The following is a 21,685-nucleotide window of genomic DNA, read 5'->3' on the forward strand; positions in this document are numbered from 1 at the left end:
CTTATCTCCTACACCAAGGGGGTGGAGAACAAAGCTGACAAGGCCAATTTGGAACAGTGCAATTTAAAACTCAACTATCAAGATGCAAATGATGCCCTCCTTTCCTTCCCACCCCCAAATGACTGTGTTTCCCTCTCCAGGCAATTCAACCCTGCACCAAGCTCTGGTCCATCACCACCTGTACAGTCCCCAGGCCTGTGGTCTCACTATGCTTTTGCCATCAAGCTGATTACCATGACAACTCATTGGAATGCTGCTTATTTGCTTCCCCTTTGGCTGGGTAATCATTGTAGCTGTTGTGCCTGCATGTCGGGAAGCGGGGAAGATGCCACGCTGGCAGCTGCGAGCAGATGGGGTCGGATCCGTTATCCTCTATTCCTCCCACCCCATTATAGGAGGGGAGGAGGACATTTTGCATTTGAAATGCATTTAAATCCCAGTGAGCAAGAGGGAAGAATAAGCCCTTGAGTCTGTAGGGCTGCAAGGTGGTGACTTCAGCGTGGCAGGGCTGGCAAGTGCCTGTGCGCTCCATTTGGTCCCCAAAGAACCAGGATATAGGTTCAGCAGCTGCTCCAAGCTCTTTGTGCAATGCTGGGCTTTGCTTTGGTCCCCAAGGAGCTGGGAGCAGTCCCTTGGCTTGATCCCAATGGGACCTGGCCCTTGTTCCCATCACAGTGCTGATGTTCTCTGCATCTTCTGTCCTTCTTTCCCTCCAGCTGGACATGGAGTGTGCATGTGCATGGATGCAAGTTTCCCTGAAGGGTTCCCTGGCTTTGGGGATGCTGCAGAGGACCCAGAGGGTCGGACCGCAGCACTGAGGGATGTTGCCACCCACTTGGTCACCCTCCCTGCCTGGCATGGGTGATTGTCAGGACAAGATCTGGCTGTTCCCATCACGCAGGGACCCCTCGGATGCCGTTCAGCAGGAAAGAGGTTAACAGGAAGGAGGCAGGCTAAGCGCTGGCTGCCAGCTCCCGACCCCGCTTTGGGCTGGGAGCAGCTGGGAGCTGCAACACTGGTGCGAAAATCCCCATATAAGGCCAAGAGGAGCTGGCTCCAGCCTCTCCGGCACAGCTCCGGCCGGGATCACACCACTGCAGCGCTGGCTCCCCGGATGGGTGCCCATGGGGATGGATGTGGATGGGATGCATGGACCCAGACTTGCTGCCCGGGCACCCCCAGGGTGGGTGCTGCTTATGCTTCATTGAGGTGGCGCTGGGGGGGAGAGGAGCTCCAGGGTGCCTTTGGCCAGCCCATGGCCTCACTCAGTGTTTAGACTCGCTGTCTGTGGACATAAACACCAGCTCCGCTTAAAAGCGGCCCCTGGCTGAACTCTCCTGCCCAGCCCCTGCACTTCACCCCCTCCCCAAACTTCTCCCAAAGAGAAAATTCCTTCCCCATAGTGAAAGTGGAGCTGATGTTGTTTTAGCTCCTGGTAGAGGCTCGGGAAGGCTCTGCAGGGCTTGGCATGGCTCTGCAGGGCTTGGCATACAGGGACAAGAGGGCATGGGGCTAACGCATCCTCCGAGTCTACCTCCCTGAGCTGGTTCCTTGGCGTGCTTTCTTTCAGTTCCCTTCCCTACGGTAGAAACCTGGGTTTTTATTGCCTGCTATGTGATGTGTGGAAATCAGGGGCTCTTACAGATAAACCCTTTTGACTTACAGCATCAGCCCCTTTGCCCAGGAGCTCATTGCCCACAGAGCATCCAGCGCTGTGCATCCTCCTGCCACAGCATGTGGGTCTCCCCAGTAATGTCCTGCTTGGGGTTTCTTCCTTTGGGCTTATAAAAGGTCCCCATTCTTTCTTTCCTTCCTTTCCACTGTATAAAGTGGGGGCTGCTGCAGTTGCTGGGCTCTGCATCGTGTCTGGAGGCTGCTGAGGTTGTGGATGTGGAGAGCATGGCACGGCCCAAGCAAGCCAGAGGTTTCTCAGTGGCTTCACTGAGCAGTAGCCATTGATACAATGCTGTGGATGGGAAGCGTGTGCTCAGGTGGCCAAGAAAGGCTGCCTGCCTCCTGCTTGGATGGCACAGGGAGACCAGAGAGCTGTGTGGGGATAGAGGAGCACAGCCTTCTGCTCCCTTTCGATGGGTGGCTGCTCCAGTCCATCCTTTTGCAGAGCTCGTTTTCAAGAGCCTTTGTCTGATCTAATAAACCCAGGATGCTCAGCCTGTCAGATGATCTATAAGTGTAATAAAATCTGCCTGCCGCAGAGCTCTGCTCGTGTTGTGGCCGTATCAATAACCTCATTCCTGGTGGCAGGAAGCCTGAAAGGCTCATTAAAGCCCCACTGCTGTGCCAGCCTGGCGCCTGGGTAGCGCTGGGCACACCATGGCTACTGCATTGGCACCGGCAGGCTTAGCACCCCAGCAGCAGGAGGAGGTATTGCCGGTGCTTGGTGCATCCCTATCTGGGGTTTAGGGATGCTGTACATAGCTGATAAGGGAGCTCTCTGTGACTGTAAAGGAGTTGGTGCTTTCTTGCTGGTGGGAATGGTGGATGTGGCTCTGGTGTGGTTTCCCTGTGCCGGGAGCAGCCAGTCCAAGCTGCGTTGTTACCCTTGCCCAAGGCATGGTTGTCTCCTCATTGCTCTGATGCGATGGGGCAGTGTTTTGCTCCCTCTCAGGCCACAGCAACGCTCCTGCTTGCATCCCACCTCGAACACCACAGTCGGTGACACTGGGGATGGGCGAAGCTTTTAGCATCCCACCCTGACTGCTCTGTGGCCCTGTGTTCAGCAGCTGCCTTTGCGTAGCACTGAGGAGCGCTGCGAATGAGCAACGCGCTCTCGGCAGCCACCTTCATGAATATTTTAGCTCAGAGAATTAACATTTGTCAAGAAGCATTTATGGAGGCAGCGTGGATGCGTCTCCCCCAAGCAGTGCCGGCAGCCAGGGCAGAGCCAGTCCAAGCGCTTCCCATGCAGCATCGTGATGGAACGGGACAGCAGAGCCATGATCTCCCGCCGGGACAGCCCCCGGTGCCAAGGCAACCATCCCGCCATGCGAGGTAGACAAATGGTGATGGGGTTTTTCTTTCCCTTCCCCTCCTGGTTCTTGGCAGGAAGTAAAATGTGCCTTTTGTTTGGTTGCCTCCTCCCCCTGCCCCGTCGCCTTTCTTTAAGAGTTCTGTTCCAGATTTCATCAACCCACGTTGTGTAAGAGCCCTGGAGAGCGGTGTGGGCATTGGCCCTGTCCCACCAAGGCTATGGCAGGAGCTTGACCCTGGGGTTACCTGCTCAGAAAACATCTTGTGTGCAGTTGCTGAGCAAAGCTCTGTTGTGGTTTTGGATCGAGCTCCTTCAATGTGTTAGAAACGATAGGGAAGGTGCTTGGGGAAAATCTGGACATTTCTGGACCTAAATAATGCTCTATTTCTACCTTAGCCCTTCAAAACTGTGTGGGAATGAGGGACTTTTGCAGATAAACCCAGTTGAATTACAGGATGCCTGGGTGTTCATCACCCCCAGAGCATCCAGCGCTGTGCATCCTCCTGCCACAGCATTTGTGTCTCCCCTGTTAATGTCCCGCTTGCAATGTCTTCCTTTGGGCTTATAATAAGTCCCCATATTTTCCTTCCTCTCCACTGTATAAAGTGGGGGCCGCTGCAGTTTCTGGGCTCTGCATCCGAAGAGCATCTTGTCTGGAGGCTGCTGAGGTTGTGGATGGGGAGAGCATGGCGTGACTCACTTCCTGGGTGCCTGGTGAAGGGAGGGGAGGAGGAGGAGAGCGTACTATAGGCTTTGTGTAACATGGAGAAGGACGCTGCGAGCACGTGCGAGTGTAAATATGGATCTGTCATACCAGCGGGAAACAACAACCCGATTGTTTCTTGGCGCTGGTTCCTGTGCTGATACTGGCAGCGTGGAGAGCTGTAGCTGCTCAGATGGTGCAAGTGCTGCCTTCCCCGTGCCTGCATGTGGCAGGGGCTGGGCTGCAGGCACCAAGGAGAGATGCTGCTTGTGATGGTGCCCGCAATGGTGTCCTGTGCTGGTGCACTCTGCTGGGCTTCCAGGCACCAGATCCGGTTGTGGGGCTGCTGTGTGCTGTATCCCATTGACTGCAGCAATGGGAATAGCAGAGGAAAGGTCAGTGCCTGGGGATGGGGCTGTCCCCAAGGTGGGGATCAGCAGAAGCCAGAGCTGAGCCTGAGCATCCGCCTCTGCCTCACCCTGACACGAAGCCTCCCCATGGCCCTGGGGTCTGAGGCTGGGTTCAAGCTTGTATCAAAGCATCTGCTCTTCAAAAGGCTGGTTCAGGTCCCAGCCTTGTTGTTGTTTTGATGTCTCTGCTGTATAAAACCTCCCTGCTTTTGCATTTATTTATTCCCTTCCAATTGCTGGGGCCGCGCAGTCCTCACCTGAACTGGGACCAGCCTGGGGACCAGCTCTGCTCATCCTTCCTGAGCATCCCCAGCCCTGAGAAACCCCCCAGCACAGAAATGGGTGCTCGCAGGTGGGGAAGGAGTCTGTATGTCTTTGTCCCATGCTTTAGAGCCTCTCCCATCTCCCCTGTTTCTACACCACTACCACAGCTTCAGCATGGGAGGGCTGTCCCTGTTCTCTGGGTTCCCCAGGGAGAGCAGACGTGTGCCATGGCCAGCTCCTCCATTGGGATCCTGGGTGATTTCAGGATGCTGCCGGAGATCAGTGCTGCCCCAGCTCCATCCTTTTCCTCAGTGGAGGTTGTGTGTGCGTGCACATTTCCACCTGATGCTGTTTGCATTTCGCTTTGCTACAAAGTGCCTGCGCTCCTTCCAAGGAAGGAAGGGAATGGTGTAAAGGGATTTACATCCCAAGCGAGCCAGGCTGCTGGTCTGTCAGGTTTCATCTGCTGCTGATAGCTGTGGGATGCTTGCGGGGTGGTGGGTTCATCCCTGGTGCTGTCCCGGGCCACAGGCACAAGTGGGGCTAGAACCAGCTTTGCTTGCAGCCCCTTGGAGGTGCAGCAGTGGATGGGGATGGGTTGGGCTGTGCGAGATGCCAGCGTTCACCCTCACAAGGAGAGGCGTGTGGCAAAACCACTTCATGGGCTGGTCCGGTGGTGATGGGCCCCAAACCGGCTCCTCCGCTCTGGGCACGCTTGGGTTGGGTGCGAGCGCCAGGGAAGCCGCCCTGAACGCTGCCATGGGGTTAAAGAGGGAGGAGAGCAGGGAGGCTTCTCCTCCTTTCCTGTACCAGCTCCCTGCAAGGCCTGCCTGGGAGCCGAGGGGTGAAAGAGGGACCAAGTGGAGAGATCCCCTGTTTCTCCTCTCCTGGTTGCATTCCCTGGTGCTCTGGGTGGGGAAGGAGGTTGGCCTCAGACCTTGCAGTGCTGGAGGCCTTGGCTGTGCTGAGTGAGACAAAAAGGTTTCTAAGGCTCCGCTTGGAGCAGAAGAAAGTTTTTCCATTGGGTTTTTATAGCTTCCAGTTTTATTTTTGTTGTCTTAAGACAAAAAATCCTCTTAGGACGCGACTCCCCGCGGTGGTGCCTGCGCCGTGCCAGGGTCTGGGCTTGGCCTTGCTCTCCTTCCTTTTCCTTCCATCCCCTGGGGTCTGTGGATGCTGATTTCCATGAAGGAAAAGAGGAGGTTTTGGTGTCACTGATATACAACTGGTCCTGTTCTTTCTCTGTGCTGGGCATTGATGCTGCAGCACCCATGCTAACTCCGTGCGCACCCTGGGCTGTCATAGGGTGCTCCTGGGACAGGGAAAGCCCTTTTCCTGGGGAATGGGGCTATTTCCCACAGCCTGCAGATGGGTAAACCAGGGCCTTAGGGAGCTGAACTGAATTTCATGGGGTCATAGGCTGGGATCATCACATTCTCCCAGATCACCCCTTCTTTGCTGCTTTTGGAAGGGTTTTTTTGGCAGGGGAGCCATGGTTTCCGTGGTAGAAACCTTAACAGCATCTTTAAATCCATCCCCACCTTGGCCTCGCTATCTGGAGGGCACAAAGAGGCTTTGGTGGGGTGAGGAGATGGCCATGAGCTGCTTTGGATGCTCCTTTGGTGCTGTTGGCCACTCAGAGGGGTCCCTCTCCCTGGTCGTCTTTGCCCCAGGTGCAGGTTCACACCAGGATGCAGTGGGGAGCTCAATGTCACTGAGCCTGGTGACACAGAGCACTGTGCACCCGGAGCGGGTTCCACGCTGTAATCGGATGAGCCAGCACCGCTCCAGATGGACCTGTCACCTCTTGTCAGTGCTGACACCTCTCTGGGCCCCTTCACATCCCAGGGGGGCCACAGCCAGTCCCCACTGCGCTGTGTCTGCTTGGAGCAAGTGGGCTGGGAGGTGACACTTGTGTTACAAAGCCCATCAGACAAACTAGATCCCTTCCATGCTGTGGTCCCTCTATGGCAAACTCCATGGAAAAACCTGACGCGTGTCTGTCTATAGTGCTGCCCTGCACTGAGGGCAGGGGAACACTGCCACCCAACCACCCCAAATGGTTCGTAGCTGCAAACTCAAAGCCGACCACTTGGTGCTTTGTGTTGCATCTTGCTGGTAGCAGTGGACTGGACTGGGCTGGCAGGGGTTGTGCCTGCTTGTCTGTGTGCCAGCCCTGCACATGGTTGGGTTTGGATACTCATGGGCAGAGCATCTTGGTGTGTAGGATCCTGGTGTCCACCAGGAGAGGTTTTAGGGCTCAGCTCTGCACTCATCTGCTCTTCCCTCCTTAACCATTGCTCCTTTCTCCTTCCCCTCGCAGCCAACAACCCTCCCGCAGGGCACCATCAACATGAACCAGTGCACAGATGTGGTGGACGGGGAGAGCCGGACAGGGCAGAAGTTCTCCTTGTGCATCCTGACGCCAGAGAAGGAGCACTTCATCCGGGCTGAGAACAAGGAGATCATCAGTGGGTGAGTGCTGGGCCAAGTCACCACAGGGCTCTTAGCCGGGAGGAAGAGGAGGGTGGGTAGGACCTTGCTCAAGACTGGGTGCTGTGGCAGTGCGTACGCAGTAAGTCCTTCCTCCATACCTAGTGCATGTGCTTGGCCATGCCATACTGGAGCCTGAGGCTTCCCAGCTTGCTGGACACCTTTCAGAGACAGTGCTTAAGGAAGCTCAGCCTCTGCTGGGAGCCTTGGCCAGGCCACAGAGCTAAGATGCTCCTGAGTCACTCATTACTTACGAAGGCCACTGTTTCCAGGTCAATTTGGTTGTCTGCCATTGGGCAATATCCTGCTTCCTGCTGCAGGACAACATTCCCAGGGGCATTTACCCCTGGGAGCAAGCTGAGATGCACTGGAGCATCTGTGGGATGCTCAGAGGATGCATCTGATGCCAAGGTGCTCCTGGGCTGGCTGTGGTAGCTTGAGCCTCAGCAGAAAGCAGCTGTTTGCTGGCCAGGGGATGAAGCTTGGCTGCAGGGTGAACACCAGCATGGGGTTAGAGCCTGTGGGGATGGATGCAGCCCATTCCCCTGGTCCCAGTGGAGCATCTGACCTCTGAGGGTGATTAAAATATCATTGCTCATAGGAACGCCTGCTGCTGGGATGCAGTTGCTCAGCAACGCTGCTGATTAGGCCACTAAAATGAGCAGATTGTGGTAGATTTCCCAACTCCAGGTGCTGGATGGTGACCTAGAAACATCCTTATCCATCACTCATATGCTGGGTTGAAGAGTGCCGAGCTGCAGGAGAGCTGAGCTGCAAGCACACAGCGATGGGACCGCAAGGGTGCTGCTGCTCTTCTGTGAGCATTTCCTATGTGGAATGTCTGGAGCTCAGTGCTCGCTCCCAGAATTTGTTGACATTTGAAACTGAAGCAGAAGGTTGAAGGGATGAAGTGCTCCCTTTTTCCCACTCTTAGAATCGTGGGATGGCTTGGGTTGGAAAGGACCTTAAAGCTCATCCAGTTCCAAACCCCTGCTGTGGACAGGGACACCTTCCACTAGAGCAGGGTGCTCCAAGCCTCATCCAACCTGGCCTTGAAGACTGCCAGGGATGGGGCATACCTTCCTGAGGTACAGCATTTTCTGCTTACCCAAGCCCTGGCAGCAGCGGTCAGTGCTTTCTGTTGAGATGATTTCTGTTTTCAAGCATTTTCTTTGGTTGTGACTCCCCCCATTTTGGTAAATACTGGCTCAAATTGGCATTTTTCTAGCAAGAGCTTGGGATTTTGATCAGATTCATGTTTTCATGTGTTGAAACTTTCCTGCTCTATTGAGATGTGTGTGCATGGGTGATTCCCCCTCTGTGCACTGCCTTGGTGTCCTCTGGCAGCACGACCACCCTCCTGTCCCCATTTACAGTGGTGGGATTGCAGTAGTTTCATAGCCAGGGGAATTGTGGCACAGGGGAGCCATCTCCCCTCCTCTCACCAAGGCAGACGCAGTAGTTATACCCCAAAACACAGCCAGTCCCCTTGACAAACCTTGCTCTTGTCTTCTTTTCCCTTCACCTTGGTTCACAGCTCAGTCTATTGTTGCTGGTCCTGCTCTCCCTGCATGGGAGGAAGAGGCATTGCAGAGCAAGGTGGGGCTGATTTATTGCTCATTGGCCCTGCACTGGATTTTGAAGCAGCTCATTTGCTCCTGACTGCAAGCATTAATCATCCCCAAGGAGTCCTGCTCTGACTGGGAGCCAAGCGGGTTCCATCTGCACTTGCAGCACGACAGGAAGATTCCCGCAGCCGGGGGAGAGTTTGGTTTACATTCATTCCATGCTGCTGGCACTTATTGCTTAACCAAACCCCACTTGATGTGGTCATCCCAAAACGCTTTGCAGCAGTGTGTGAAGTGGGGGGAACAGGAGAGGGAAGCAGGAATAGCTGAAGCAGGAACGTTTCCCAGTGGTCCGTGGGTCCCTGTGATGTTCAGAGATGCAGGGGCAGGGTGTCAGGCTGTGATAGGAGGGCTCAGGAGGGTCCCCCAAACAGGCAGCTTGTGCAGGGCATGGGCTTCTCAATGCCAAGTTCATGCTGCTCTTGGACAAAAGCACTTTGTGTGCAGTGTGCAGGTGTTGGCATCGCTGAAGGGGGAAGGTCCTGCTGGAGGCTTTGTCCCTCTCAGGATCCTTGAATCCCTGCTCTGTGTCAGCCTTGCCCGTGGCCTCGCTCTTGCAGTGAGTAGGGTTTGAGCCAAAGCACCCAGGGGTCATCCCTCCTCCCATCCTATCCTGCCTCATTGTCCCCAAGGCGCTGCTTAGGATGATTTCTGAGTACTATTTACCACGCTGACCAGGTTGAGAATCAGAGCTCCAATGTGTGCCCAGCTCCAGCGTGAGGTTGTGCTTATGGCCAAGTTATAAACCCCACAAGGCTGCGATTAGGGATGAAATGTGGATGCTCTGTTTCTGGGGCTTGCTGGGAGCCTGCCCTGGAAGCACGATGGGGAAGCATCCCCTCAGCCAGTGTGATCAGATCCCCCCTTGGTGGGCTTCGAGATCCACAGCCTGTGGGAAGCAGCGTTACAGGAGTGTGACGAGCATCACTCCCATCCCTGCGCGCTGCCCTTCAGCACACACCTCACCTTCTGCTTTCTCTTTCTGCAGGTGGCTGGAGATGCTCATAGTCTATCCAAGGACAAACAAGCAGAATCAGAAGAAGAAGAGGAAGGTAGAGCCCCCAACTCCCCAGGTAACCCCAGGAGGGGACCCATCAGTCCCTTACCTCCCTCTCAGGACCATGGCATTACTGCTGCTGGGGAAGATGCCCCCAAACCCACTGGTCCAGCAGGCTGATGCTGCCTGTGCAGAGGATGGGAGCCAGGGTGGTGTGGATTCATTCCTGGTCATCATTTCCCAGGCTCACACGCTGCTGCTTTCTGCCTGCTGCAGGGCCACGTTTTGCCCCCTTGGGTGCTGTTCAGTGGTACCAGCCCCAAACACGCTGTCCTGGGTGTCCCACACAAATCTGTGTGGTCCCCATGGGGGACCAAGGAGAGGTGCTGCGCCTTCCCGGGCCGTTTTGGCAGAAACAGGCTGAAATTCCATCAGGCTCCGGTTACCCCCTTTGAGATGACCCCGGAGATAATGGGAATGAAAGGAAAATACTAAAGGCCAGGGCCAGGCTGGGAGCTCCGGGGGCCGGAGCCGGGCTCTCCAGGGACTCAGCAGTGGCTTCGTGCTCAATTTGACTATAAATGGTAAAGAGTGGGGCCTGGCCGTGACTCACTCGTTCCTGCTGGGCTCCCACGTGGCCGGAATGGGGGAGAATCCCACAGATGGGGAACGTGACCCCAAGGCCACCCTGGTCCCTCGCCGGGGCTGAGAACAGCAGCGTCCCTGAGGCTGCCTGACCTCCGGGTGTGTGTCCCACCGCTGCAGGGGACCAGCTGTGAGGGCCCCTGCGGCCATGCCGTGGGGCTGGAAACAGCATCCCTGAGCCCCCCCTAGTCTTAAGGTGCCCTTTGGTTGAAGACCTCAGGGTGGTCCTGGTGCAAAATGGGCCGTGGTGGGTTTCATATGGTGTTTGTTTGAGTCAAGTTTCCATCACTCCGGTGGGTAAAGAGGTTTTGGGCAATGGGAAAAGAAAATAGGGGGGAGATGATGTTATGTTGCGCATCAAGCTGGAATTCTCCTCCTGGGATTGTCACAGCCCCTCGAGCACTGGCTCTGGTGATGCTCCAGGGAAGATGCCTGCTCTCTCCATGGCTATGAGCTGATGTGTTCTGAGTTATACATCCTCAAGCCCCATGGAGGGGGCTGCTGCATTCAGGGCACCCCAGCAGGCTGATGGAGCAGGGCAGAGATGCTCACCCCATCCCTGGCACAACACTAAACCCAGGCTGGGTTCAGGAGGGGGACGGGGTGGAAAGGAGAAGAGGCGCAGAGCCAGAAAAACATCATTCTGGGTTACGTTTCATCACCATGGAAACTTCTTGGAAACTGTACAGGATCCGAGCTCCTGAGCACCAAATAAGGGAAGCGGCTGTGGGAAGGATGCTGGCTCCCTGTGGGCAGACGGGCTTCCCAGGTGCTTGGGGATGGGGTGAGCATGGAGCTTGGTGGCACTTACCACCTCCTTGGCTTGGGGTGATCCACTCCAAGCCCCATCCCACTTGTTACCCTCCTTCTGCTCTCTCCATCCCGTTAGCACTGGAAAAAGGCTCAAATTCACTTACAAAACCAACCTCTATGTGGGACCTGAGGCCAGATGGGTGCTGCGTTGCATTGGGTACTCCAGAGCAACCTGCAAAGCATCTTTCTTCTGTGTCCTGACCCGTGCCGATGCAGGCAGCTGGTCCAGGGAAGGAGAGAGGATGCTGGGGAGAAAAGCAGCACCAAATCCCCCTCTGTGAAATGGCTTCTCCTGGAGCTGGCTGCTGTTCAGCTCCCTCTCTGTGTGTTGGCGGAGAAAGCCTGATTTCTTTCTAAGACAGCAGCACACTAATCCAGCAGCAGATCCTGTCTGAGAGCTGCTCAGGGAGGGACGGACACCTTTAGGAGTTGAAAAAAGCATTAAAACAATGGATATTGGTGCTTTTCCTCACTCCCATGTAGCTTTTCCTTGGCTGCAGCCTGGCACTCCTGGGGCATCAGGGCTATTTCCAGCTCCCCCCATCACTTTGCATCTTCGCCCCGTAACATCAGTGGGGTGGGAGCAATGCAGGTGAAGCTGGGAATATCACTCCAGCCACAGGACAGGGATTGTTTGGTTCAATCCTGGAGGCATTTTCACCTTTGCATTGCAAGCAAGGTTGCAGTTTTAGGGTAAAAAGGGCAGGTTTCTCTTGCAGCTTTTGCTTTACCCCAGTGCAGGCAGCAGGAGAGACTGGGCTGCCTTTGCCTGCAGGATTTGGGGCTGAAATGCGGGATTTGAGGTGCTGTTCTGTGCTTGCACAGGGGTGTGGCAGGCTCAGGTAAGCAGAGCGTGCCCAGACACACTTCATGCAACTGGAGGCCTGTTTTAGGCCTGTTTGGCTGATTTTGGTTACTGCTCCTCTTTGGAGCTCTTCATACACAGAGTTAATTTCTTTGCTTGCTGATAGACTGCTTTTTGGCCCTCATCTCTCTGTCTTAATTCAGTACTTAGCTACAAATAATTATATGGGGGTGTGTGGAAGGGATATGTAAGAATATATATGCTGAGCTGGTGATGAGCTTTGGGCTTTTGGATCAATGAATGAGAGCGTGGTTGAGGATGAAGGGGACTTTGGAGCCTGTTCTCAAGGAGGGTTGCCTGGAGCAGGATGCCCATGAACCGTTTACCTCCAACACTGCATTCCTTCAGAGTGACATTTCCAAGGGGATTTTGCTTACATTGAGGTCGTTTGCTGCTTGTTGTGGCTATGAGCGAAGCCAGGACCCATTCCCTGGGAGATCCCCAAATGCTGATGTGAAGAGGATGCTCTTTGCAAGCCCTGTCCCCAGCCCTTGTTTGCTGGCTCACGCACTCCTGGATTCCCCCTGCTCTGTGGGAAGGGAACAAGCAGCTGGGAAACTTCCCACAATCTGGAATCTTTGAAGGGGGTGTGTTTATGGGGGGGTTAATTGCCATTGATTTATTGGTGGCTTTAAGGAAAATAATCTGCTAATGCAGGAGCTTAACACAACAACAGCAAAACATCTGCTAAAGAGCAAAGCCAACCCCTGTTGTGAAAGATGCTGCCTCTTCTGGGGCATGCACCCAACCTGGGCTGCCCAGGCTGTGACCACCAAAGTGCCATCCTCATCTGATGGACTGCAGAGCCCCTTGGGAAGCACTTAAGATGATGGGTATTGTTTTAAAGCATAAAGCTCAATGTGATGTTGCATTTGCTTTGTCAAACAAGCAGCCTGTTAACAAAGCACCCAGGAGGAGAACAGCACTGGTTGGGTTTTACTCTTTATCAGTGGCCTGTAGCAAACCAGCTGTGACAAACAAACAACACAGCTGCTGGAGGCAGGGAATTCATTTTCTCCTCCATCCTGTATCCTTTAGCTTGATTCCTTTGGGGGGTTTTGGTGATGTTAGTTACAACACTGAGCAAATCCAGTCCTGGCAAATGGGTCCCAGGAGACAAGCCTTGTGTTGGTCTGTGTTTGTGAAAGGCTGGGAAACAGCTTGCGGGAGGACCGGGGATGTGCAGAGGGTAACGAGGGCTTGCTGTGTTCACTTGCATCAATGACAGAGGGTGCAGTGTCACCCCAATGTGGGGCTTGGCAGAGGTGAGGGGAGCATTTCCAGGTTCCCCACGAGTCAGGACCTGACAGACCGGTTTCTCTGTGAGTCTGTGGTGTTGCACATGAATATGGGTGCAGAGCCCCATGCTTGCACCAGGCAGCTTTTGGGAAGAGCTGGAGTGTAAGTGGAATGGTGAAGGACCTTGCGTGCTGTGCGAGCACGAGATGAGCTTTTCCCAAGGAGTTAGGTGTTGGTAGCCAGAGCATCCTGTGTGCCATGCTGGGAGGAGCAGTTCCTATCCCAAGCAAAGCCAGGTGCTGCTGCAGCATTGGCTGAAGCAGTTGTTGGCTTGGCTTTGCTCTGGATCTGTTTCCAGCTGGATGCACGGGGAGACGTGGATGGCTTTGGGAACCCTCCCTGGCAAGGGATGTTTCCTCGCTCATTGTCTCAAAGTGATGGTCACTCTGTCCTGACCTGTCCCCTCTGGGCAGGTTTCCATCTGCAAGCTTTTCCCCTTGGGAATGTGGTGGTGGCACATGGCTGAGCATCATGGGCAGCACCCAAGCCATGTGGGATCCATACCTCCGGGGACAGTCCCATGTGGAGCTGGGGCAGCCCCTCTAACCCTGCTATGTTCCTTGTTCTTCTTAGGAGCCCGGTCCTGCTAAGATGGCCGTGACCAGCAGCAACATCCCCAGTGCCGAGAAGGTCCCTGCCACCAAGTCCACGCTTTGGCAGGAAGAAATGAGGGGCAAAGACCAAGCAGACGGAGGCAGCAGCATCAGCCAAGCACAGAGCACAGTGCAAGGCCAGGCTGGGGCTGCCAGCTCCCTGAAGGATTCCATGCTGGACAGCAAGGAAGGTGAGGGATGGGGATGGTGTGGTGCTGCTGTGACCTGGTTTGAGCAGCTGAGCTGGCTGAAAACCACCATAGAAGGAAAAGTTTTCCATGGGTTTGGTTCCTGGAGCATCCCAGCAAAGAGGAGGCAGAGCTCATCCCTGCTGTGTAGGGACTGGATCATGGCATTACGGGCTGGAGTTTTATAAGGAAAAAATAGGCATCACATGCTGGAAAACCACAGTGTGGAGCCCAATCCTGCCCCAGCAGGGAGGTGGGGCTGCCTGCCCTCAAAGGTGATGTTACCCTCATGCTGGGGGGCAAAATGAAGGGGAAAATGCCTTTTCTAGCCCCTCCACATCCCAGCATGGGCCCGGCTGCTGTGGCTGCCAAACTCTTTGTGTCGCTTCCTCCTCCAGGGCCCTGTTTACATCTGGTCTCTCAAATGAGTCCCTGGAAGGGACTGAGGCCTTGACATTGTTCTCCCTGGAACAGCAGGGGCTGGGGACTCTTTCTGCCAGGACTGGGGACAGGTCCTATGGGCTGGGGATGTTTCCTTTATCTGCCTGTTTGGATGGAGGATACTTCCCACCTGCTCCCGGCTGCCAGGATTGAAGTGTCCATTGCCTTGTGCCCATGGAGCTGTGGTAGATGCCAGGCTGGGAAGGACAGGGATGGAAATGAGTGCAGAGCTGTGATTGCAGCCATCCATTTCTTGGTTTGAAGGTTCAGGTCGTGTAGTGATAGGACAATGGGGAATGGTTTTAAACTGAAAGAAGGTAGGTTTAAATTAGATATTGGGAAGAAATTCTTTACTATGAGGGTGGTGAGACACTGGAACAGAAGTTGGGCCCATCCCTGGCAGTGTTTAAGGCCGGGTTGGATGGAGCTTGGAGCAACCTGCTCTAGTGGAAGGCATCGCTGCCCATGGAAGGGGTTGGACCTGGATGAGCTTTAAGGTCCCTTCCAACCCAAACCATCTGTGATTCATCTGTGCAAGCCCGACCCAACAGTTGGACCTGCATCCCCAGTTCCCTGCAGACCATCCTACCACCATCACGGGCATGAAGGGTGGTGAGGGTGGAAAAGCCAAGAGTGCAAGAGGTGGCACAACGTGGGGCTGGAGCTCTTCATTTCCTGTCCCTGTCCTGGGTGGAATGAGGGTGATTTTAAAAGCAGAAACCAACTTGGAACCAAGTTGGACTTGAAACCAAGCTCGATGCCTTCTGTGTCCCTTAGACGAGAGCTGCATGAACGGAGACCGGATAGACTGCGGGCGGAAAACTCGTGTCGAGAGCGGATACTTTTCCTTGGAGAAGACCAAGCAAGACTCGAAGCTGGAAGAGCAGCAGCTGCCGCCCCCACCAAGCCCCCCCAGCCCCAGCACCCCGAACAACAGGTACAGTTATCCCAAATCGCCCTCACAGGAGCATGCCCAGCCCTTTCCTTCCCCAGGTACCCGAGCAGGCGACCGAATGAGTCACAGCTTCTCTCTGAACTCCTTGGATTCGAAGAGCACTTGCCCCACGCACAAGGACTCCAGCAGCAGAGATGTAGGAAGGGGAGCTGAAAAATCGGGGCGTCCCCTTTCTTTTAAAGCCAGCCGGCAGTACACCACCCTGGCCGACGTTCCCAAGGCCATTAGGATCAGTAATCGGGAGGCCTTCCAGGTGGAGAGGAAGAGGCTAGAGCGGAGAACCCGGGCCCGTAGCCCTGGGAGAGAAGAAGTGGCCCGGCTCTTTGGCAATGAGAGAAGGTAAGGGAAGAGTGGCTAATCTCCTCCTTGCATGCTTGCAACAGCAGCGAGGCTGCATCCCTGCTGCAGCCCTGGATGGAATCCCTTTGTATTCAGTGCTTCTGGGTTTAAGGATGCTCATCCACACCGACTAGGCGGTGAGATGTCCTTAGTAGTGCCAACAGGCAGGTATCACCCTGCCTGGCTGCTCTGGGGGTGCTTGGCTGAGGTGGGTGATGCTCAGTGGCTGTATTTGCAAGCAAGCCCACCCTTCCTTGTCCCCTCCCCAGCAGGGCACACGCTGGCAGCTGGCACCATTAACTAGGTTAGCTCTCTAAATGGTGTTAGTGCCAGGTGCCTTATGCAACTGCCTAATGAGCTGAGAGAGGTTGCAGAATGTCAGGGCATTAATCTGGGAGAGGCGGGTGCAGTGCCAAAGCAGGGCTGCAGAACAGCTTAGTGTGGAGGAGGACAGGGAAGGAGAGCATCCACACACACGCCTGCTCCACGCTCCGGCATGTTCCATGCTCTCCGGGCGAGGGACAGGCTCGTCTTGCCCTGGGAGAGATGGATTTGTGCAGGGAGGGCAGCAAAGCAAACCAGGAGACAGGCCCCGGGCAAGAGGGCCGCCTGCCAGTCTGATTCCTTTGCCCTGGTTTTCCTCCGGGCATGTTCTCTCTCGCACGGTTTCAGCAGGCTCTTCTGCTCTCTTTCTTCCCAGCCCCTAAAGGATTGTTTTCCAGCCTGGCTTCTGAGAGCTGGAAGTGGGTCTGGGAAGTATGGCACAACTTTGTGCCAGTCAGGCAGGAGGATCCCAAACCCAGCCCAGCCCTGGCAGTGTGCACAGTGAGTGCTGGACTGGGAATAAAGGAGACAAACACAGGTTTGGCTTTCTCTGCCTCGGGAATTAGGCTTTCCCCAGGATGGAGAAGGATGCCACACGGGTCCCTTGGCCACTTTGGCTGGGGGCAGGGCTGAGAGAAGGCTGGTGACTGCTGGTTTGCTGGCTGTGCAGTGTGTTGGCTCAGGTGTGGGTGAGAGCATGGGTTTGCTTGCACAGGACACCCTGGCCAGTGCCTGTCCCAGTGTGGGAGGACAGCGTGTTCCTTCAGTGCTGACGGTCCCTTGCTCCAGGCTTGGGGAATGCTGCAGCACTGGGATCCAGCATGGAGCTGGGATGTACCAGCCAAGGGCAGGGAGGAATGGATTTACAGGCAGATAATGGGCTTAGGAGAGGATGCTGCTGGCATAGACTGTCCTTTTTTAATGTCAGCCCCATTCAGTGCCTCCTGGCAGGTGCCTTTTCCAAGGAAAGTCTGTTTTCCCAGCCCAGCTGGGCTCCTGGAGCTGTTGACAGCTTTTTAGTGCTTTATCAGTAGGGCCTTTTATCAGAGCAGGGTGGGTGTAGGGAGAGGAGCAGGCCCTGCACCAGGTCTTCAGGTCTTGCTGCCCATGGGGCCGAGCCTTGACCGGTGTTTGGGAGGGGAACGATGGCAGAGAGCAGGTCCAGCATCGCGCCAGAGCATGACCATTCAGCAGCACCCTGCTCAGCTTGGCTTGGCTGCTTCTTGAATTTGAGTGGACTTAGTCCGTGTATCCCTCTCGTTTTATTCCTCCAAGCTCAGGCTGTGCTCTTTGAGGTTGAGCAAATACAATAACTCACTTCTATGTTGGTGGGGTCGGCTTTTCCCTTGGAGTTTAACACTATGTCTCACCACCCTTCTCAGTAACCCACTAACACATCCAGGAACACTTGCCTGAAGTCACTTGCCCTTATGCCAACCCCATAGGCGCCAGCCAGGCATGGTTCAGAGCTGCCTTTCATCCCTCAGCGCAGCCAGATGAACTCGCTTTGATTTTGGTGGTGGTTTTGGTTCTTCCTCCCATTTTTCCTTTGTTTACCCACCATAAATCAGTGCGAGTGTCAGAGCTACAGATGGGAAAGGATTATTTTAGGTACCCTGTGACACACCTGCAGGCTTAGCTCCAGAGAAGGCCGTTTCCAAGGCTTCTTGTCCCGTTCCCTTACAGTAAGAGATATGACGTGACTTAAATCCAGGATCGGGATGGAAGTTTTCCATGTTGACCATTTATACCTGAGGCTGCCTCCACGCCCTGTCTGAGCTCGCAACCACTCAGAGCCAGGAATCTGGAAGCAGGAGATCATCTCCAGGATTTTGGCACAGCGGCAGAGTGCGAGTTCCCTCTGCTGGCACGTGGCAGGACGGGGCTGCCGTGCCTCCAGATTCCCATCTCAGACCAATCCCTAGGGAGAAAGAGCAGGGGCAGCTCTTGGGTAACCCCGTGGATGAATCTTGAAGCCTGTTTGGCACAGAGAGCTTCAGGGATGTCCCCAGACATTGGTCCCTGTATCCCAGTGGCACTTTGCAGCTGCAGGGATAAATCCTGGCACATCTCAGGAGGGTGGGAAGGAGACCACCATGGGGTGGGGAGTCCTTGGGATGCAAAGACCTGGAGCCCTTTCCTCATGCAGCTTCCTGGGAAGCATTGGGATTTCTGGTTGGCAAACTTGGCTTTTCTTGCACACTTTCAGGGATGCAGCCTCTAAACCTGTGGGTTTTCCTGGTTGACCCCGTGTTCTGCTCAGGCTGGCAAGACTCCACTGTGGCATCTGCTGGATCTGCTGTAGGGGCATGGTCAGGGGGCTGAGGGTCTACTTCTAGCCTTGATAAATAGCTGCCTGAAATCGCTTAAAAGACTTTCCTTTCTCATATCCCTTCTCTGGAGCTTCTGGATATGGCAGGCTCTGCTCTGAATGCTGCTTTTACCCATAGAGGAGCGCCTGCTTTCCCAAGTATATATATATTTTTTCCTTGTAAAGCTATCTTCTTCATTTTTGTGGACCTTGGGGGAAAATTCCTCTTCCTTTCCCTGACACTCGCTGTCTTTCTTGCTGCTCAATAATGAATGAATCCAATAAAAACAAGCCCTTTTCTTCCAATCAAAGAAAATCACTTGAACGATAGCTCGTGCTGGTCTTTATAGCTTTCCTTCCCACCACACAACCCCCCTCCACCTCCCAGCCCAGATCTGCAGCTCAGGTTTAATGGCCTGGAAAAGATTAACAGCCTGCATGGCCGAGGAACAACTTGGGATGAGCTCTGTAGTTGAGAAAGCACTGAATGGCACCGCAGCTTTTCAAACGCTTCTTGGTACCTGCCCGCAGCCTTGGTTTGGCAACACAGAGCTGCTGTTGAGAGGGAGCAGCTCTCCCCATGTGATGGGGAGGAGAGGACAGCCCTTCCCCTCCCCATTCCTTCAGGATCTCTAGCAGTAACCTCTCTGAAATGAGCTAATGGGAAATAAAGACGATTCTTTCCTGTAATCCGGATGATATTAACCCTTGGGCCTGTGATTTGGTTGCAGTGATTTATTTTTTTTCCTCCTCCCTTTTTTAATGACGAATTACTGGAATGATTTTGATTTTGTTTTATATGTAGATGCAGAGATATAATTTCCTCTTCTGTTCATTCATTTTCCAGCCTTATTTTCTTCCAGGTCTTGTTGCTCTCCACCTTCTCCTGCTGTGTTGCTGTGTGACGTGTCCACCTTTACTTCGCCTGCTTCGCTACCATCTCATCTCAATCTCAAGCCGTAGAACAACCTGGTGGTGCAGCCCCTTTCATGAGAAATCAACCTGCTTTTGATTTTGTTTTATGGTTTTATTTGGTTGTTTTGGTTTGGTTTTATTTCCCTCCTGATTTTGGTTTTCTTCAGGCCTTCACCTAAATAGGGCACAGACAATGTTAATTCATGGAGCTCTTACTCCCTCCTAAACTGAAACTCAGAGAAGGCTGGGCCAGTGTGAAAAAGGTTCAAACACTGTGTTTCCAAAGCACTTCCCCATTTGTTGGTGAATGGAGGTTGTGGATTTATGCTTCATAGACTGACTTACGTGAATGGACATCTCATGAGCAGAACATCCCAGGGGGATTGGGAGCTCTGTGCAAGCCTGGGATCTGCCCGCTCGCAGTCTGCAAACTGGGAGGCAGCAGGAGCTGAAAAGATGTCCCATATAAACGTTATAGAGGTGTTTGGATTTACAAAGCGAAGTCTCCCATAACCGATTTTGTCCCTTCCTCTTTGGCTGTGGGCTTCAGCACCCGGTCCTGGCAGCCTGGCTCTGAGAGCAGTGGGGGGCCCCAGCCCCCTGGGGGATGTGATGTGCTCAGACTGTTGGTTTCATTGATGGAATTTGGTGCAAATATTGCTTAAAACCTGAATGTTTCATGGGGTTTGAGCCCTGAATCTGCTGTTCTTTCCCTGGGAAGTGTGACAAATGTTATTTTTGACAACCTGTTTCCCCTCATGTGGTTGCCATTGTGGTTTTCATGCACGTTAGAGTTTTACACAGAGCAATCAGCCCTGAGTTGAGATGCGGCACGAGTGGGTCCAGGTTTTGTGTCCAGAACCCACCTGGACTGAGCTTTTGGGGAGGTTCAAAACTGAGCTTTAAGCCCCACAGCTTGGAGCTCAGTTGGCATGTGTGATGGTGGTGGGTTATTGCTTTATGTTCCCATGTTGTGGTCAAAGACCTGAGGTTGATGGAGAGACCTGGGCATGCAGACATAGACACCAGCAGGTCCTTTGAAAACTCCAGTATTTCCTGTGGGTCAGCGAGCAGCTTTTCATGCTGAAATGGTGCTTTAATTCCACCTGCAAGGGTCTTTCCTAGGAGCATTCCATTTGGGTTTGGTCTGGGGTTGGCTCCTGCTCTATCCACATTTCTTCATAGTTCTCCTCCATCCCCAGAGACATAAGTGCCACAGTGCAGTGGGTCACCAAGGCAGTATCTGAGAGCCCAAGCTGTGCTCCCTGCCGTCCGTACTGGATTTGCAGACCAGTTTGAGAGGAGGGTTGAGCCCCATGGTTTTACAGGGGATGCCCTACTGTGCCTGCGCAGGGTGCTCCTCATCTCATGCCTCTTCAGCTGGTCCACCCTGCAAGGCAGGACCCGTTGTCTGGAGGCACCTATGGACACCCCTCTCTCAGTGCAGCCCTTTGGGTGTTACCTGTGTGGGGCTGTTTTTACAGGCTATCTATTGCAGTGAACACACAGGGTGACCCACAGCCACCCATTACCTCTGCACCCCAGCTGGGTCTGATGTGTCTCTGCTCTGTGGCCTGGGGGGGCTGTTGATAGCTGCAGGACTGGAGAGCAAAGACAAAGCTTGAACCAAAGCTCAATCCCGGCCTCTCAAAGGGCTGTAAAATATACACGTAAAAAGCTATTGCTGGTTTTGCAAGGGGTTTCTAGGGGTTTGAGAGGATACGAGGGAGGTTTTGTTCCCACTGTCAATGACGCGTTGTCAGATTGGGGTGGTTTACCCTGGACTTAGCTGGGGCATGCAGAGAAACGGGGACCAAAAGCCCAGTGCCCATGAACACTGGGGTCAAGCAGGTGTGGGGTTGTACAGCTCAGCTCAGTTCCGGGATTTAAACCGGCTCTGCTTTCCCTTTTCCTGTCTGTTTTCCAGGAGATCCCAGGTAATTGAAAAGTTTGAGGCATTAGATATTGAGAACGCAGAGCACATGGAAACGAACGTGTCGGCCGGTGCTGCCCTTTCCAGCGAGACGCGGCAGGGCAGGAGTGAGAAGAGGGTTTTCCCACGGAAACGGGTAAGCTGCTCATCCCAAGACTTGTGGGGTTTGGGAGATGGGATCTGGCAGGTTTAGCTCCAGGTTTAGCTATATAGGGTTTGTCCCTGGGGGGAGCAGGGGATCTGGATCACAGGCAGGCTCACACAGGAACTGGACCGCTCTATGTGCTCAGTCTATGCAGGTTTGCTGCTCACTGCTCTGCTCCCGTGGCCCAGCTGCAGAGTGCAAAATCAGGCTGTCTTTTCTCCTTCCTCCGAAATAGAAACAGGCAAACTTCAGATCTGCCATGGCAGGAAACAGCAGGATGGGGTGAGGTGACAAAAGAAATGGGGAGTTTTGAGAGTCCCAGATACACTTAGATATATTGGGAACAAATTAATGCCTGAGAGGACAAAAATGTGTCGCCAGTGCAATGACACTTGTTCTGAGCCTGAGATGCCCCTTAAATAACAGGGATTTTTA

The 21,685-nt window shown here is 54.1% G+C and overlaps 1 protein-coding gene across 2 annotated transcripts in view; it reads left to right on the forward strand.

The window, feature by feature from the left end:
• The window catches only part of MPRIP (myosin phosphatase Rho interacting protein), a 74,075-nt gene that overhangs the window by 24,573 nt on the left and 27,817 nt on the right, over positions 1-21,685 (forward strand). Inside the window, exons 4-8 of one of the 2 annotated variants that reach the window (XM_065684644.1) lie at positions 6,690-6,841; positions 9,476-9,560; positions 13,680-13,890; positions 15,106-15,622; positions 21,100-21,241. In XM_065684644.1, the coding sequence (XP_065540716.1) occupies positions 6,690-6,841; positions 9,476-9,560; positions 13,680-13,890; positions 15,106-15,622; positions 21,100-21,241 (1,107 nt within the window). The remainder of the gene's footprint in view (positions 1-6,689; positions 6,842-9,475; positions 9,561-13,679; positions 13,891-15,105; positions 15,623-21,099; positions 21,242-21,685) is intronic. The other variant, XM_065684643.1, reaches the window with a different exon arrangement.

This window comes from Lathamus discolor, chromosome 6 (genome assembly GCF_037157495.1).
Source record: "Lathamus discolor isolate bLatDis1 chromosome 6, bLatDis1.hap1, whole genome shotgun sequence".
NCBI classification, from domain to species: Eukaryota; Metazoa; Chordata; class Aves; order Psittaciformes; family Psittacidae; genus Lathamus; species Lathamus discolor.